This window comes from Muntiacus reevesi, chromosome 2, assembly GCF_963930625.1.
Source record: "Muntiacus reevesi chromosome 2, mMunRee1.1, whole genome shotgun sequence".
NCBI lineage: Eukaryota > Metazoa > Chordata > Mammalia > Artiodactyla > Cervidae > Muntiacus > Muntiacus reevesi.
This window is the reverse complement of record NC_089250.1, coordinates 159,039,716-159,057,680: the sequence shown is the minus strand read 5'-3', so window position 1 is coordinate 159,057,680 and position 17,965 is coordinate 159,039,716. Positions and strand designations below refer to the sequence as shown.

Below are 17,965 nucleotides of genomic sequence, written 5' to 3'. Positions count from 1 at the left end.
AAATTGAGAAATGGAATCTCCTGGGAATATTTGCTGGACATGTGGTCAGAATAATTCAGAACTTAACTCTCTGCCTTTGGGCTAATACTCTATCTTTAGCTAAAATGGGGAAGAAATATCTGGATATAAGCGTGTATTTTTCACCTTGGATATTCAGCACCAGTTCTCAATTCAATTGCTTCTCCAGTGCCCTGACTGCCTGCATGCAAGCTAAGTCATTTCGGTTGTGTCCGACTCTTTGTGACCCCATGGACTGTACCCACTAGGCTCCTCTGTCCATGGGATTCTCCAGACAAGAATACTGGAGTAGGTTGCCATGCCCTCCTCCAGGGGATCTTCCCGACTCAGGGATCAAACCCACATCTCCTATGGCTCCTGCTTTTCAGGTGGATTATTTACCACTGAGCAAGCAGGGAAGCCCAGTGCCCTGACTACTTTCTGTGAAATGAGGATAATGACAATTAGATGACACTGCAACGTTGATAGGTGTTCTTGGTTTTAATTAGTCATTATTATCAGGTACTCTGGTTTATTGTTACAGAAACTTAATTTCCGGTGGCATCATCTCCTCTGGTGCAGTTCTTTTTAAAATTATGTCTCAGACATTGTTATGCTATCCCTAAGTCACTCATAACCTAAGAAGATCTCAGATTTTTCTGCCAGCTTGCTTTTCCCTCCTACTTCTTTCTGAAATAAAAAATGAAGATGGGAAAAGGAAGCAATGTGTAGTACCTCTGATCCTGCTTTCTGTTGCAGTGACAAGGTGGAGGCAGGATATATGAAAAGCACCTCCAAGGTCCAGATTATGATGGAATTAATTTAAATGCCATTGTTTCATCAATTCCAGAGAGCACATTCATCTTGTTCAGGTTCTGGGCAGTCTGGATGGTGGTGGGAGTGCAGTTTTAAGTCAGGAGACAAGGATTGTAGCACAGATGCCCCCACTAACTAGTTGCCTAATCCTTAACAAGTCACTTTGTCTTCCCAGGCTCATTTTTTCTCATCTGTCAAGTTAGATGAAGGTTATGGAATAGATGATCTCTAAAAATTCTTCCAGCTCTACAGTTCTATTCTGGGTCTGTCTGCACCTGCAGACAGTGGTGTGGGGGCAGGATGGGTCCTGAAGAGGGGGGCACATTTAGTCAAGAGAATAAAACACTTTTTACCTGGGGCAGCCCTGCATCCTCATGTGTTGTGTAGACAGGCTTGTCTCAGATTAACCAAATAATTGACTGGATTCTCTCCCTCCGTTGCCAATGGACACACAGCTTTAGTTTTTCTGGGAGCAGCAGCTGCTTTTCTGAAATTTCCATCCCAGGGCTTCCGTCTCCCTGTGTTCTCTCAGAAACTTGTCATGGTTTTTCTGGATGGATGCCCATAGAATTTTAATCCAGTCACAAAAAAGTGCTATACATAACAAAAAGCAAAAACAGGTTATGGGTTGACTGTTTCTTTATTGAATTTTTTTTTTTCCCAATGACTTGGAACATAGCAGGGCATCATTCACAGCACCATCTGAGCTGCCAGCTCAGAGCCATGGCTAGGGCCAGTAGTTAAGGGTTTGTCCTTGAAGCAGTGGAGAGAAGCCCTATATGATTTAGTAGCAACCCTGGACTCTTGGTAACTGGCTGCTTAATTTAAATTGGTTGTTTCCCCATAATACCCCATTTTCTTCCCTTTCCCAATAAGTATTGCATTTCCAATAAGGGGGAGGGGGAAAACCCTGTCCTCAAGAAGTTTAGCAGTCTCCCAACTTAAGCTAACTTTAAAAGGTGTAGTTCTCCAACTTTAACTTGTGGAAAGTTTCCCTGGGGAGGCAACTAGAAATGTACATTCTAGGACCCTGCTCTCAGATGTTCACTCAGTGGTTTTGAGCCAATAAAACTACATTTCACTCAATCCAGGGCAGCTTGATGTAGGAGGGTGATGGACTACTACGAAATGTTCATGGTTAGAAACAAACAGCACTATCAGAAACAAGAATTTCATGTTTGCATTTGTATTTCATGCAATCTGTATAAAATTCATGAGAATTGATGCCTAATACTCAGGATTCCAGGCATTAACATGAAGGTCCTTGCACTGTACCTCACCATCACTGGCAGATTCTGAAAACTCAAAGCAGGCATATTATTATCTCCCTGATGGGAAGGTTAAAAACATTAAATGAATTTATATGCCTGGTCAGTAAGTGACTGCTCAATAAATAGCTGCCACTTTTATCCCCTACAAGAAGAAGGAGGGGAAGACTGTCTGAGGCCCAGCTTCACACTGGGACATGGCTACAGCTGGGTGTATTCTTTGGTGCCAGGGAAATGCGGCCATGGATCTCCGGGACCACCACCCCGGGACACCCACCGTGTTGCCCTTACTACGGGCAGGGCAGTAGTTTTGTTCCTTTGCCAGTTCAACCTCCAAGACCTAAAATAAGAAGGGTGGTATGTATGTTAGTTGCTCAGTCGTGTCAGACTCTTTGGATCCTATGGACTCTAGCCCGCCGGGCTCCTCGGGCCATGGAATTCTCCAGGCAAGACTACTGGAGTGGGTAGTCATTGCCTTCTCCGGTGGGTTTTCCCAACCCAGGGATCAAACCCGGGTCTCCCGCATTGCAGGTAGATTCTTTACCATCTGAGCCACCCACCGGGGAAGTTAAGATGTGGTGGGTGGGGCATTTTTATTTTTAAAGATTTCCCTCTGGACCTTTGACACGTTTTTTGCGGGCTTTGGAGGTGGGTGTGGCCGGGGAGGGTCCTTGCGATCTTGACTCTCTGCTGCCCGCAGGTCTCCGGAGGGAAGAAGAAGGCCCCGAATCCTCCGGAGCAAGGGACCAGGAGTGGTCGGGGTGGGGGGGCATGGCCACAGCCAGGAGCGGGAGGGTTCGAGGCCCCCCACCCCGCCAGGTGGAGGGGAAGGGCGGGTGGGGGGCAGGGATTTGGGACCACACTATCTCCCAGCCCGCAGAGGCCCCAAGAACTGACTGGTTGAGCTCTGCAGGGAAACAAGGGCCCCATCCACCGTCCGAATCCTCATCAGGAGGACCCAGATCCCGGCACCGCCAAGTCCCGGCCGCGGCGCCCCGCGTCGGCTCGGCCCGCGAGGGAGCGAAGCCCTTTGGGGGCCTCGGAGCGTCAACCCAGGGGTTTACAGAGAGCTGCCGCAGGTCCCCGGAGGGTTGGCTGGATTTTTGCCTCAAGCCTGCTCAACATATTCAGGACGGGGCCGCCGCAAGGACCCTTCTTCCTCCTCTCCACGCCCACCCGCCCCTACCAGCCCACCCGCGAGACGCGGACTCAAAGACACTGTTCACTTGAGGCCGGGCTGGCGTCGAGTTTGGAGGGTCGCGCCGGTGCAGAAGGGGACGGGCAGGCCACCTGTCGTCTGGGGACCCGGGAAACCAGCCGCCACGGGGAGAGGAGCTCGGGACAATCGCGCGTACACACACACACACACACACACACACACACACACACACACACACACACACACACACACACTCGTACACCCAACCCCCAACCAATGAAATAAAGTAAAAGCCCAAGGTCTGCCTCCGGTGACAGAGGAGGCTGTCCGATTCCTTTAGGTCGGAGTCGGACAGAGCGTGGATTCATCCTGGGGGCCAGAGAGGCTGGGGACCAAGGGGCCGGGGCGGCGGGTGAGAGCGAAGGTTCGGGCTCCGCGCCCCTCGCCGTCCCCGCCCCCGACGTTAGCCAGAGTCCGGCTGGGCGGCGACCGCGGCGGCGGGAGGGTGGAGCGGGCAGAGCCCGCCTCGCGGTCAGCCCGAGCCCCGCCGAGCCCACCGCACACACTCGTACCCCTGCCTTCCCCCTCTCCCGCCGGCTCGCCGTGACCCCCGCCCCAGCCCCCTCCCCTTCCCCGCCCGCCTGCCCGCCCGCCTGCCTGCCTCCGCCCCCATTCTTGGAATTGTGTGGAAAAATTCTCAGCCAAACCTCCCACCTCTCCTCTCCCCCCCACCCCCGCCCCACTCCCTTTAAAAAACCCCCTTTCCTCCCCGGCCCCTGCACTCTTTGTGAATGAGGGCAGGAACACGGCCCTTCCCCCGCCCAGGAGCCACGCCAGACCGCCGCACTCAGAGGACTGTTTGTTAATAGTCCAATTAGATAATTGCCATCTTTCACTCCTTTTGCTCCGTATTTCCCATAAAGGAATGAATGGGGAGAGCGGCGTGGAGAGGGCTTCTGCCCCGGCAAGGTGACGAGAAGGGCTGGAGCATGCTCCTTGCACAAGGCCATGCGCTTGAATTGAATCATTGTGGCCTAATCAATGCTCTTATTGGATTACTGGCTGTTGCTTTTCTCAAAGATATTGTAGCAGAGACAATGAAATAGCTAGGGGAAAACTTTTTTTTTTTTTGAAGCAGATCTCACAGTTGAGATTTTCGCGGCTCTCTCTCCCTCTCCCCCTCTCTCTCCTGCTGGACTCTCTGAGTACAAAGCTGCCCTTTGAATGCGCTGCCTCAGGGCTGCTGGAGGTGCAGGCATGAAAAAATCCAACTGGAACTAAATGAAGAGGTGGCAGTTTAAGATGGCTGTCAGCGTCGAGGTGTGTTAAGGAGTTGTTTGGGAGGAAAGCTTGGCTTTTTAGAGTGTGGGGGAGATACTTTTGGGGAAAACTTTTTCTTCTTCTCCCTTCTTTTTTCCCCCCTCCTGGAGGCGACTGCTTTCTTCTGCTGAGGGTGTGTAAGGGGTTTTGTTTCTCCTCCCCCCGCCCCCCCACCATTCAGCTCTGTCCTTCGAGTGTGGAGAAAGCCCCTCTAGCCGGTGTGTGAGCAGGAGGGTCAAAGGCAAAGGGAAAGTTAATAATGCCTGCTAATGGTACTAACAATTCAGGATGAATCTTGTCAAAAGTTTTTCTGGAAGTATGGGTCTTTGATTGTGTGTTTCCTGAAAGCAAGACCAATCATTTCCGTTTATTCACTGGCTAAACCCCTACTTGATTGGGGACAAGGACAGAAACCATCCATTACGATCTGATATATTATCCAAACAATTTAGTGTATTCATGAGGTAACCGAAACGTGGGGGCTGCGAAATTACCCGTAATCAATTGCAACAGCGAGTGCGCGTCCCCCCCGGGTGTCGGACAACTGCAACTCCGCGTCTCAGTAATAGGCGGGAGCCACAGCAATCCGGAGTTGCGCTGCTCGCTACCTGATCGCCAAGCTGGGGACACTGGACGTGCTCAGAAGACGCGGGCGCTGACGAGGCGGCCTCGCCGCTGCTCCGCCGGGATCCTGGACCAGACTCGCCGCCTCTCGGCGAGCGCGCCACTCGGCGGTCGCCGCTGACCCGCCCGCGGCCGCCCCGCGGGGACATTCATTCGTGCCGCTTGCCTCTCTCCGGGCCGAGCGTAAGGGCTGTAGTGTAGGAGTTTTGTCCCCCCTGGTTTTTGTTTTTTTTTTTTTTTCCTCGCCTTTTTTTGTTGTTGTTGCTCGTGCCTCTCCTATGTTCGGGAAACCAGACAAAATGGACGTTCGGTGCCACTCGGACACAGAGGCCGCCCGGGTCTCCAAGAACGCGCACAAGGAGAGCCGGGAGAGCAAGGGCGCGGAGGGGAACCTCCCTGCCGCCTTCCTCAAGGAGCCGCAAGGCGCCTTCTCTGCGTCGGGCGCCCAGGAAGATTGTAACAAAAGTAAAGCCAATTCAGCAGCCGACCCGGATTACTGCCGCCGGATCCTGGTCCGAGGTAGGAACGGAGCAGGGCTGCTGCGGGGGGCGTTCTTTAGGGGCGACTCTGGGACCGGAGAGGCGCGCCGCCACCTACCCCGGCCGGCGAGGTGGGTCTGCCGCCCGGGACTTAGGTGAAAGTTGCTGGCCCTCTCGGGGCCGGGGTCCCGCCCGCCACTAGGGACTCCCACCTGGGACGCACGCTCTCCAGGAGCCTCGATTCCTCCAAGCCTCGAGGGGCCCCGCCGGCTGGGCTGCTGGGGAGAGCCGAGGGACTGGGCGGGCCCAGGCTCCAGGCTGCGGCCTCCGACCCGGGAAGGCGGCAAGAAACTCTGGAGGACGTGTTTGCGTCCGGCGGATCCGAGGAAATGCGGGGAGCCTGCCTGGGGGCTCCCGCGCCCTGCGAGTCGAGCGCACCCAAGGGGACGCGGGAGCTGGAGAAGAGCTGCGGACCGCCGGCAACCGCTCGGCCAGCTGGCGCTTTGGGCCAAGGGAGCCCGGCGCCGTGCTCCAGGCTGGCCGCCGCCGCCGCTGGGAGAAGCGGCCAGGCGGGGTTGCCGGGCCGCGGATGCCGTTTTAGTGCTGGGCTCGACCCCGCTCTGCTGCGCGGGGTGCTCTCCGCTCCGGCGGTGGCGGTGGGGAGGACCGGCTCCGGATTCAGCCGGGCGCCGCCCCCGCCAACCGATCGCCAGGCCCTGCAGGCTGCTACTCGGTCCCTCCTCCTTCCGCCGCCCGGCTTCGGGAGGGAAGGAGACCCCGGGATGGGGGTGGGGACCGCTGGAGTACGGTCTGTTCAGCCTGCTCTAGAGCTGGGGCCGGCAGGACCTGGACTGGTCAGCGCTGGGACCCTCAAACTACAGGGGATCCTGTCCATGCAGCCGAGGCTCCCAGGCTGAAACGAACGTCAGCCCACTTGATTTTTTTTTTCTCTCCCCTGTCCGAAGGGCTCTCTCAAAGGCCAACACCGATTCCCCCTCCCATCAGCTATGTGGAGTTAGTCCCCTCACCCCCCAAACACACGTAGGGTCCTTGGTTCCCGGCTGTGGCTGCACCCCCACTACCTCCACCACCCCCACCATCCGCCTCCGGACTGTGGCTCAGAAGCCAACTCCGGCTAGGGGAGGTGGAGGAAAGCAAGAGGGTGGGTTCTGATGCTTGACATCTCCCCTTCCCCAGATGCCAAGGGGTCCATCCGAGAGATCATCCTCCCCAAAGGCCTGGACCTGGATCGGCCCAAGAGGACACGCACGTCCTTCACTGCCGAGCAGCTCTACCGCCTGGAGATGGAGTTCCAGCGCTGCCAGTACGTGGTGGGCCGAGAGAGAACGGAGCTCGCCCGGCAGCTCAACCTCTCCGAGACGCAGGTACTCAGAGACCAGGCCGCACACAGCTCTTTGCATCAGCCTCCCTCCCCTTCAGCCCCATCCAGCTCTAGCAGCTCTTCCTGACCACCTAGCTTGACTCTGGACCGAGCCTCCCACGGGAGGCAGAATTGGGGAGGATGGAAAAGAAGGGGTGAATGCTTTCTCCCTTCTCTAAGCCATCCCTTTCCCCCTACACCCCACATCTTCCAGGGCCCATGTTCTGTCCACGTTGGCTTAGCTCAGGAGGCCCCCAAATCCTGTCCTTTGGTTTCTTTTTAGACCCTAGTCTTGAGAATTCCCTGCTTGCCTCTCCTTGAGGAGGAACCTATATTTGCCCCTGTTTTGGCCACCCCATTTTGGCCAGATTTCCTGGCACCACCCTCTCTGTAGATGGAAACCTTCCCTAGCACCCAGGCTCATTCAGCAAGAATGGGGTTAGGACCAAAGACCCCTGTTTCAGAGCTGTGGGTGACAACCAGGGATTAAAAAGGTGTACATTCCGGAGATCTGCTTTTGCCTACCAGGCTGCCCTGATCCTTAATGCTTTTGCTGGCCTTGAACTGGACTCAGCCCCATTCCCAGCCCCAACCATCCACTCTGGGCACCTTCAGTACCAGTGATGTGTGAGGTATGGGATAGGAAACAGATCTGGGCCCTTGGGAGCCAGCACTGACAATTGTGCTTTAGGTCTTCTCCGTTATTCAAAATCCATATTTTACTGGGACTGGTCATATGGACTCTGGGCCCAAGAACTTTGCCTTGTGGAGGTCATTTAGGACCTGCCCAGGACATGACTTCCAGCTTGGCCTAGGTAAGGCATATTTCTTTCTGAGGACCAGTCCCTTTTACCATGCCCAGCTCTGAAACAGATGGGGAGCATTTTAGATATGGAATCTGGGGAGAGCTGAGACCCAAGGACAGAGCATACTGGATATCGATTTTGAGTTGGAGTTGGAATGTAGCTTCACCCCTACTCTTTCTGCTACCATCCTCTTAGTTTACAAAATCTGGACAGAATAACCTTTCCCTAAAGCTGCCAAATGCCATTCTGGGCCACCAGTTAGGCCTGAAGAGGGACAGAGTAAGAAGAGGAAGTAAGAGTGGAGATTGATGGAGAGTACTTAGTTTACCCCAGCCTCCTGACTTCCTCCCATCACTCCAAAGTCCATGATAGAGAGCAGCAGAGTTATGTTATAAATTAAGGACATCATTCAGACCCTCCAGTCCAGCGACTGGTGAGGAGGTGGAGAAAGGTTGGCTTATAAAATGGATCCTGCACAGATTCTATGTGTAGACATCTTCCCTGCTTGCTGTTAGTTGATAGTCCATCTGACCCTAACAAGCAAGAAATAGCCTCTTGTAGCCTTCAGCAGAATTAGTGCTGCTGGGGCTAAATTCGAGCCGCTTGTGGCCAGGGGCTTGGGTCCTGAAAGACAGGGCAATACTCCTTCCCATTCACGCTCACTTCCTACTTCCCTTTAGGCCTTACACCTTCTCATGGAAAAACGGGCATTTACGAAGCGCTGATCCACAGTCCCCCTGCGAGTAGTGCGGTGGCCCAGTGAAGTAACTTCTGATCTTCCCATTTAGGGTCATGGACATTTTTATTTCTTTGTTGTTTGTAACCGGGGTCGGCCTAGGCCTGCTTCTATGACCCACCCGGAAGCGCAGCCTATGGGAGCTGTGTCCCCCTCTTGGCGGCCCTTGTCCCCCCCGCAACCCCACTCCCGCCGCCCTTGCCCCGCTGCTCCCAGGCCCGACTTCTCCGGCTCCAGTTTGGGGTTGGGATCGGGGCTTTGGCTGGAGTTGGGGGAAGCCCCCCGGAGCCCTTGCGCCCCGGGAGCCCGCTCGCCTTGACGCTCGTCTCCCTCTCTCCCACCCTTCCCGCGGCCGGCGCGCAGGTGAAGGTCTGGTTCCAGAACCGGCGCACGAAGCAGAAGAAGGACCAGGGCAAGGACTCGGAGCTGCGTTCGGTGGTGTCAGAGACCGCGGCCACGTGCAGCGTGCTGCGGCTGCTGGAGCAGGGCCGCCTGCTGTCGCCGCCAGGCCTGCCGGCGCTGCTGCCGCCCTGCGCCACGGGAGCGCTCGGCTCCGCGCTCCGCGGGCCCAGTCTGCCGGCCCTGGGCGCGGGCGCCGCCGCGGGCTCGGCCGCCGCCGCCGCCGCTGCCCCGGGTCCCGCCGGCGCCGCATCCCCGCACCCGCCAGCCGTGGGCGGCGCTCCCGGCCCGGGGCCCACCGGGCCCGGGGGACTGCACGCGGGCGCACCGGCCGCCGGCCATGGCCTCTTCAGCCTGCCCGTGCCCTCGCTGCTCGGCTCCGTCGCCAGCCGCCTTTCCTCCGCCCCGTTGACAATGGCCGGTTCGCTAGCCGGGAATTTACAAGAACTCTCCGCCCGATACCTGAGCTCCTCGGCCTTCGAACCTTACTCCCGGACCAACAATAAAGAAGGGGCCGAGAAAAAAGCGCTGGACTGATTTGAAGTGTTTCCCTGTATTTATATTTATAGTATCTATTGTGGTGATATTTATGGACTCACGAGCATTAGGCGCCGGGGCTCCTGAGCTGGGCACCCGGCTCCCAAGAGGCCTCTGACAGCTCTCCTTCCCCACCAGTTTCTGCTACTATTTGGGCTACCCCACCCCTCCTCTGTGTCCTCCCACACCCACCCTCCGGCGCCAACTTCCTTCTGAATCCAGGAGAATCCAAAGAATTGGGGGGGAAAACCAACCTGATGCCCCAACCAGTGCCTGGCCCTGGAGGGAAAGACTGGTTCTAAGTCCAAAGCACAGGACATCTGCTTTAGATCGAGCCGCTGCTGCCGTTCGTTATGCTTATGAATATTTGAAAAAGGGAAGCTGCAAGCAGACCCCAGCTGAAAAGGCTGACAGATTTTGTTAGACCAAAAAGGAGGAGGCTCCTTCCTCTCGCCAGAGAAACCAGGGCTTTTGGAAGCTGCTGGGCCCCACTTTGCGGACATCTCCGGAGAGCCGGCGCACACGCAGCTTCCTGGCTGGACAAATCGTGCCGAATCTTCTCCCCTTTAGAAAAACTCCCATCACCACCAACCCCGATCCCAGGAGACAATAAACCAAACATCGTGATAGGCGACGGTGGTAATACGTTTGATCTAATCAGCAATAAAAGGAGAGTAATTACCATACAGAACCGAGTGGAGTGGAAGCAGTTTTTTAAAAACTCATAGCGATGGAGTTAGGAAGCCGTAAGAAAATTCGGGATAGAAAATGCATCCAGGGCATTGCAAAATTAAAGATACGGGTGTTACGACTTTAAACAGGAATTGAAAAGGGAAAAAAGCAAAAGAAATGCCTATGCCGCGAATGATGGAAAATTCAGGATCTTCTCCGAGGCTGCTGTGGGAGACAACCGACGGCATCACACTCCTCCAGGAGAGAGTAACGCAGCTCCCGGCCGCTCCGCCCCACCGTCTCCCGGATCCGTGGCTCCTGGGCAGCACTGCTAGGTTTGGAAACAAATCAGTGCCCATCCCTCTCCCCCACCCCCCGGATTCACACATCCCTCCAGCACGCTGGAAACGTCCGAAAGGCAGCCGCGAACAACAGGGCGACCCGGCCTCCTCTGTCGGTAGTCTCCGCATCCGGATCAGTTCCCTGCGTGGTTAGGAAAAGCATCCTTTCCCACCTCCTTCCCTATAAAACAACAACAACAGAAACAGAATTTCCACGGTTCCAAGTGAGAAACCCGGACCTCCACTCGGTCGCGGCCTCACCCCTTCCCCCGCGACAACGCCCATCCCCACGACCACGCGTATTTTGACCAAAACCACAGACCCAGACCGCGGGTGCTGCAGCATCTAAGAATGTATTCCTCCATCGGAAGTGAGCCGCAGAGCATTTTAAAAATAGTAATTTTATTGTGAATTATTTACGTCGGAAGCTTTCCCCCTTTTCCTTTTTTCTTTCTTTTTCTCTTTTTCTGTCTTTTTTTTTTTTTTTTAGGCAAATAGTTAAGAAAATAATGAACGATTCACACGCGGGTAGGTGTTACTGAATCCTGACTACTAACTGTTCTGAATGTTTTGGATATTTGAATGTTTTGTATTTATGTGGTGAGAGTGAAATATATATATCTATGATGATAAATGAGGTGTATTTTTGTCTTGTATTTGAAGGATTAAAAAAAACAAAAACCAGAAGAGAAAAGACTCAGCAATGATGAGTCTGGGGCAGAGGGTGGCTGCCCTGCGGGTACCCCGGGCCCTACAGTTGGTACCCTGAGCTCTTGGAGAGAGGTTTTCAGACAGAGGAGCCTGCCACCGGTGTTTGTTCGGCTTCCATGAGGGTCTCACTCTCCCGGCCCTCTGTCCCAGTGGTATCCGACTTTCAGTCCCTCTCTCCTCCATCTCCCACTTTGATGTTTCTTGGCTTATTTAGGAATTTGTCTCTGGACACCCTGGAGTTCCTGCCTAATGACGACGCTTCCAGCTTCTAGAGTTTTCCAGCCGCCACTCTATGGTGGTAGTATGTTGGATTTGTGCAATCACAGGGTCCCGAAGAGGGAAGATTTGCCTTTCTTCTGACTTACAAGAAGTCGATGGGCTGCCAAAGAGAAACTTTGAAGGAGCAAGAGAATAAAATAGATATTAATTCTTGCAGAGATCTCTCCACTGCCCCCACCTCCACCCCATCCCACTACACACACAATGGTGACCCATGTAGATTTTGCAGTCAGAAATCTGGGAGAGCTAGGAGGCCTGGGGACGGTACCCTGGGGCACACTCTCCTAACCCTAGCCCTCTCTTCGTGGCTTCAGAACTGCTGGGAACGGGACGGGAGGCTCACAGTTCTCTTGCGGAAATGGCCCAAGTGAGGCCCCTCGGGCCCCCACGAGTGTACTGCGCCTAAACCGCAAGTTTGAGGCATCCAAAATAAGGCGGCGGCACAGTGCGGGCCGGTGGAGTTCCTGAGCTGAGTGTGAGTTGCTCTCTACGGGTTTAGGACCTTCGTTGTGAGCTCACGGTATTCCACCCCACCCCCTCCCAGGGGCTCAGAGCAGCCGCAAACCCTAGACTTTTGTTTCTCAGGGTCCCTACACACCCCTCAGCTTTGCTACCTTTCTGCTTTTCCCTCCCTGTCCTTTCTTCCTCCCCTCTTTTCCCTCCTCCCTGATTTGTATCTTTGTCTTTCTCTCTAAGGACCTCTCTCCTCTGGTGGGCTCTCTGTCTCCACCCTCTTGTTTCCACCCTTTTCCATCGCTTCTCCAGACTGTCTCTCTCCCTTCTTCCACTCAGTCTCCAATTGGAGATTTCCACTGCCCCCGGTCTCTCCCTCTCCCTCTCTCTTTCTCCCTGCTTTCTGATCCCTCTGTCTGCCCGGGTGGCCCCCAGGCCAATGCGTGGGTGGCTCTTAATGCAGTTTCATGGCTGGTGGCCGGGGGCCTGCAAGGGGGAAGAAGGGAGTGAGAAGGTGGCATAATTTTATAGAACAAAGGAAAGTGCAAAAATTCCAGCTTCAGGGCCCCCAAGAAGCTCAGCCCCCTGCCCTAGGAGCCTCAGCCTGGGGAGTCACCAAGAATATCCCTTACCAGTTCCCTGGCCTTTCTCCTTTTGCTTTTTATCCCTAAAAGGAGAAAGAACCAGTTAAGGAATCTCTTCTCTGCTCTCACCTCCCTTCCCCTCCCTGGCTTTGGGAGAGCTGCTGAGCATTTCGCCTGCCACTTGGAGCAAAGTTGTTCTTAGACTCCTTTGCACAGAATAAGAATTACAATTTTAATTAAAAATATTTATAGACAATTAATTTCATTTTAATGCCTGCCCTGTCTCCTCTCCCTCCCCAAGGGCCTCCAGTCAGTTGCTTTGGTCCTTGGAATCCTCCAGTGAAGCCTTTGGCCCCCAACTAGTTACTCATAGGCCAAGGAGGAGGCTGGTGGCTTCTGGGACAACAGCTGGCCCTTTTTGGGGAGAAGGTGGAAGAGTTCTGGGGTCAAGGAGAACAGCTGGAGGTGGGCGTGCTGAAAGGAATCTCATGCCCAGGCCTGCACAAAGCCATATCCAAGTTAGCTCAGAGCAGAGAAGAAAAAGGGAAAACATCTTACTAAACTTCTGTGATTTTGGTGGTTAGGTGTGGTAAAGACGAGGGAAGTCACTCCAGGAGCTGAACCAGACATGATTACATCCGTGCTTGCAGTTGGCCTAACTGAGCCAGAATCAATTTGTAATGAGCAGCATTTAGCAATTCTTTATACAAAACAGACTTTGCATACACCACCTCTATTTCTCCTTACTTCCAGAGGTCTAGCCTCATTTTAAAGAGCTCCATACAGCACCCCCCCACCCCCACCCCGGGGAGCCCTCAAATGACTTGCTTATGACCACATAGTTAGAACCGCAGGACTATAAGCTCCCCCTAGGTTCAGGGCCTTCCTCTTTCTATTTCTTCCTTTTCTCTCCCTCTCTCTCCTGCCCTGCTCCTTCCCTCACTCCCTCCTTTCCTTCATTCCCTTCTTTTGTGTCCGAAGTGTCTGGCTCACAGTTAGCCGAACTCTTTAGCCTATTTGCATCCATGTCTGCCACCTCCTATTTTCCAGTCCTCTTTCTACTACACCAGCTGCTGAGGATTAACTTGGTGCCTTCATCAAGAGATGCGAATTTCTCCCTTCTTTATGTTTTCTTTTTTTTTCCTGCCAGTACCCAACTCCTTCCCTCTACTTCTCTCTGAAATGATGTCCATTACCCTCTTTACCTTACACTTTGTATCTTCCAATCTCCTGCAGTCCTGAGGTTGACTTAAATACCTGGTCAGTACTGTCTACTAACTCAGGGTTTCTCAAGATACAAATGAAAACCACCTGCTATAAAATCACTTGGGGACTGGTAAAAATGCAGATTCTTAAACCTCAGCCCCATCTAATAATCAGAAACTCTGGGGGTGGGTTCAGGAATGTGCATTGTTAACTAGCTTCCTATGTGATTCTTATCCACTCTAACAGTTGAGAATTCCTGTACTCAAAGGCAAACTCACAGAGACCTCCAGCATCCGGCCTAGGGCCTGGTGTTTGGTAGGAATACAATGCATGTTTATTAAACACAATAATCCACATTTTCTGACACAATTTCTTGGATCACCTCATACTATTGTAATTTAACACCATTTCTACATTGGGAAATCCTTACAGATCAGAGTCTTTTCACTTAAGTAGATTTCATTTTAATGAAGCAGGAGAGGAAGATGGACAGATTCTGGTGGTATCTCAAATCTAAGCGTGGGGCTTCCTCAGTAGTTAAGTGGTAAAGAATCCACCTGCTAATGCAGAATACGCAGGTTTCATCCTTGGATCAGGAAGATCCACTGGAGAAGGAAATGGCAACCCACTCCTGTAGTCTTGCCTGGGAAATTCCATAGACAGAGGAGCCTGGTGGGTCACACAGTCCATGGGGTCACAAGAGTCAGACACGACTTAGCAACTCAACGAGAACAACAAGAACAAATCTGAGCAAAGGTCTTTTATTAACCTAACTGGGACCATCTTGTTGGGCTGCTCCTGATCAGACCTGGGAGTTTGGGGAGGACAGAAGGAGAGCCCTCCATATTTGCTGAAATACACTCAGGTGCATACCTTTCTTGACGGGACCCAAAGGTGTCAGTTGGAGAGACATCAGAGCTGTGATAGGAGCAAGGCCACCAGGTCCAGAGGAACTGGCATGGAATATACATGGAAGCTGAAAACGAGTACCACATTATCTGGTTTATTTAGTTGATAAGAAACTTATTTTCTATCTAGAAGCATATGCGCTTATCCTCTTAGCCTGAAAACAGAAAATAAATGTTGTTTACATGGTAGTGGTGTATCCATTCTTCGAAAGAGCAGCCACTCACACACACACACTCCTCAGTATCTCACAAGGCTCAGGATGGTGACTTGCTGCACTAAGAGAAAGTAATGCATCTTAGTGGTTACTAGTTATGGGCTCCAGGGTCAGAGTGACATGGGTTCACATACTAGGTCCTCCACTTAGTAGCTGTGTAATCCTGGACACATTACCCAGCTGGTTGTGTTAAGCCTGTGTCTACATATGTCATATGGAGGTAATAATGGTAGCTCCTCATAGAATTTTCATGAATAGTCAATTAGATAAGGCATCTAAAGCATCTGGTACAACCTAGTATCAACAGTTGAATATTACCTATTTATTACAAGACTGTGCTACTGTGGTAGCTGATGCTCTGAGACTCTCTCCAGGCCTCAGTTTCCCCATCTCCACAGTGAGGAGGTTGGCTTTAAGTCCTGACTTGTGGAAAAGACTTGGAATTGTGGTTAAGTCAGTCATAATGGAATTTACTCTCCCTGCCTTTAGAACGGACACCATAGCCATCAGTAAGAACAGCACTTTTTACCAAAAGTGTTAAATTATTATTTTAATGACTTGGTAGACAGCCTTCAACTGTCAGTTGTCAGGCAGGCCTCAGCGGTAAGCCTCTTTAGGGAGTTGCCTCAGCTGAAGAGAACCAGAGACCCCCCCTTGCCCAAGGTCATCCCCAGTTTCCCAGGGTGGCCTCCAAAGACTGAGAGACCTGGGGATAAGCGTGCTGGTCCATGCTCCAACTTTGGATAGTTTTGGAGGGCCATCCCATCTGGTTCTGGTGAGACTTCAGTACAGCTTGACCTCTCCTGGCCGATACTGCCTTCTTATTTTCCCTCCCTTGTTGCACTTGGAGCACTCCTAAAAACCTCCTACATGCCAGTCTCTCCACTTTTAGGGAAGCTGACTTGCATCAAATGTCATGGGGAAGAGTAGGTTGAGTGGTGGAAACAGAGAGGAAACACTGAGGACTAGAGCACAGAGTGACTGAGGGCAGATGGTGGGTGAAGAGGCAGAAATATAAGCAGAGCCTAGCATACCATGTTAACCATATTTGGACTTGACCATTAAGGTGATAGGGAGTCACTGAAAGTTTCTCCCAAGGGGATCGTGAAATCATTGCAGGTCTGTATTTTGTTTCTTTTTAACATTTTTAAAAAATATAATTTTAAGTCATTTTCCATTTACAGTTATTACAAAATATTGGCTATATTCCCCATGTAGTACAATACATCCTTGAGCCTATCTTACACACATTAGTTTGTATTGTATCTCTCATCTCCTCCTCCTTCCCCCATATTGTCCCCAGCCCCAAGACCACCAGTTCGTTTTCTGTATTTGTGAGTTGCCGGTCTATATTTTGAAAGATGTTTTGGCAATTGAGGGGATGATACGGAAACAGGAACGCAAGGATTCTTGAGCCAGAGGTCGGTTGGTGAGTTGAAGGCAAGAGGGACAAGAGACGACGACGGTGGGTGGCAGGGCGGCGGCAGCATCAGTTGATGCAGTAGCAGCAAAAATAGAGAAAAGAGGATGGGTTCAAGGTATTTCCTGAGTTTAAATAAACAGATCTTAGTCATCAAATGGAGGTCACGGGGTGGTGGCATTCATTCCAAGACTGGCTCAAGGGGAACTTTGAAATTACGTTCTTTGAGTCATGGAAGCAATGAGATCCGTGAATCCCAGAAGGGTTTGAGCCCCCAAGACTTCAGTGGCAGCAGTGAGTTCCGGTGGAAGCCCTGGACCCGTCGGTGGGAGGGTCAAAGGGCAGGAAGGTCACGGAGCATGCGCCCTCTGCACAAGCCTGGCGTGCACACGAGGCACTGCTTCTCAGCGGCCGGAGGGTCGGAAGGATTCTAGGGGTGACTGCGCTTCTAGTCGCCTGTGCCAGGACCCCCACCCCTCACCCCTTTCCCCTCCCGAGGGGCGTAGTATGCACTCACATGAAGTGCCAGCTGCCAAGGAAGTGGAGAGTTGACCTCCTGCCTTGACCTAGTCTGAACCTGACCGTGGCGCCCTGTTGTCAGTCTGCCCAGGAATAAGCAATGGGAACGCCTTCCGTGAAGCTCGGTCTCTGAAGAGGTAAGCAGTGACCAGGTCTGCGGAGCATCACCGGCATGAGGAGGTGTGGCCTCCAAGCCTGAAGCCCCTTGTCCCCATCTGACGGCTCAGCTCATGAAAGAGGAGCGTGAGGCAGGCCCCTACCTCTCCAGTCTGCAGACCAGCGCTCTGGGCAGCAACACAAGCTGAACCCCAGTCCTGGACTCACTCATCGCTTGGAAGAAGAGAAACAGGGATGCAGAGTTTGCTAAAAATGCCCAATAGTAAGTGCCTGGGTTTTGCTTTATTTTCGTTTTCTTTCATTTGTTAGTGAGACTGCCATCTATTAAATAGGATGTGAGAGTTGGACTAGAAAGTAAGCTGAGTGCCAAAGAATTGATGCTTTTGAATTGTGGTGTTGGAGAAGACTCTTGAGAGTCCCTTGGACTGCAAGGAGATCCAACTAGTCCACCCTAGAGGAAATCAGTCCTGAATATTCATTGGAAGGACTGATGATGAAGCTGAAACTCCAATACTTTGGCCACCTGATGCCTAGAACCAACTCGTTGGAAAAGACCCTGATTTTGGGAAAGATTGAAGATGGGAGGAGAAGGGGATGACAGGATGAGATGGTTGGATGGCATCACCAGTGCAATGAACATGAATTTGATTTAAGCCCCGGGAGTTGGTGATGGACAGGGAAGACTGGTGTGCTGCAGTCCATGGGGTCACAAAGAGCCGGACATGACTGAGTGACTGAACTAAACTGAATTAGACAGGTGGTCAGTAGGGAAGTTCATCTAGCCCATTGTACTTAGGTTCAGACTTTCCATTCCAAGGAAGAGCTAAATGCAAGTTTAATGTTTCTGTCCCAATTGTCAGTTGATGCTCTGGGCTTGGCAGAGCAAGCCCAGAGAGGTGAGAGGACGTTTATTCTTAGGTTAGGTTGAGCAGAGAGCTTATCAGGAAGGTCTGTAGGATTCTGAGATGATCAGGAAGGTGTTTCAGGCCTTCGCAAAAACAGCTCAGGGAGAAATTGG

General features: G+C 52.5%; 1 protein-coding gene across 1 annotated transcript; it reads left to right on the top strand.

The window, feature by feature from the left end:
- The first annotated feature begins 5,462 nt into the window (after nt 1–5,462).
- On the top strand, nt 5,463–9,522 carry VAX1 (ventral anterior homeobox 1). Its single transcript, XM_065920132.1, has 3 exons — nt 5,463–5,703; nt 6,861–7,048; nt 8,950–9,522. The coding sequence occupies exons 1-3, from the start codon at nt 5,463–5,465 to the stop codon at nt 9,520–9,522; spliced, it is 1,002 nt and encodes a 333-aa protein (XP_065776204.1).
- Nucleotides 9,523–17,965: the final 8,443 nt, after the last annotated feature.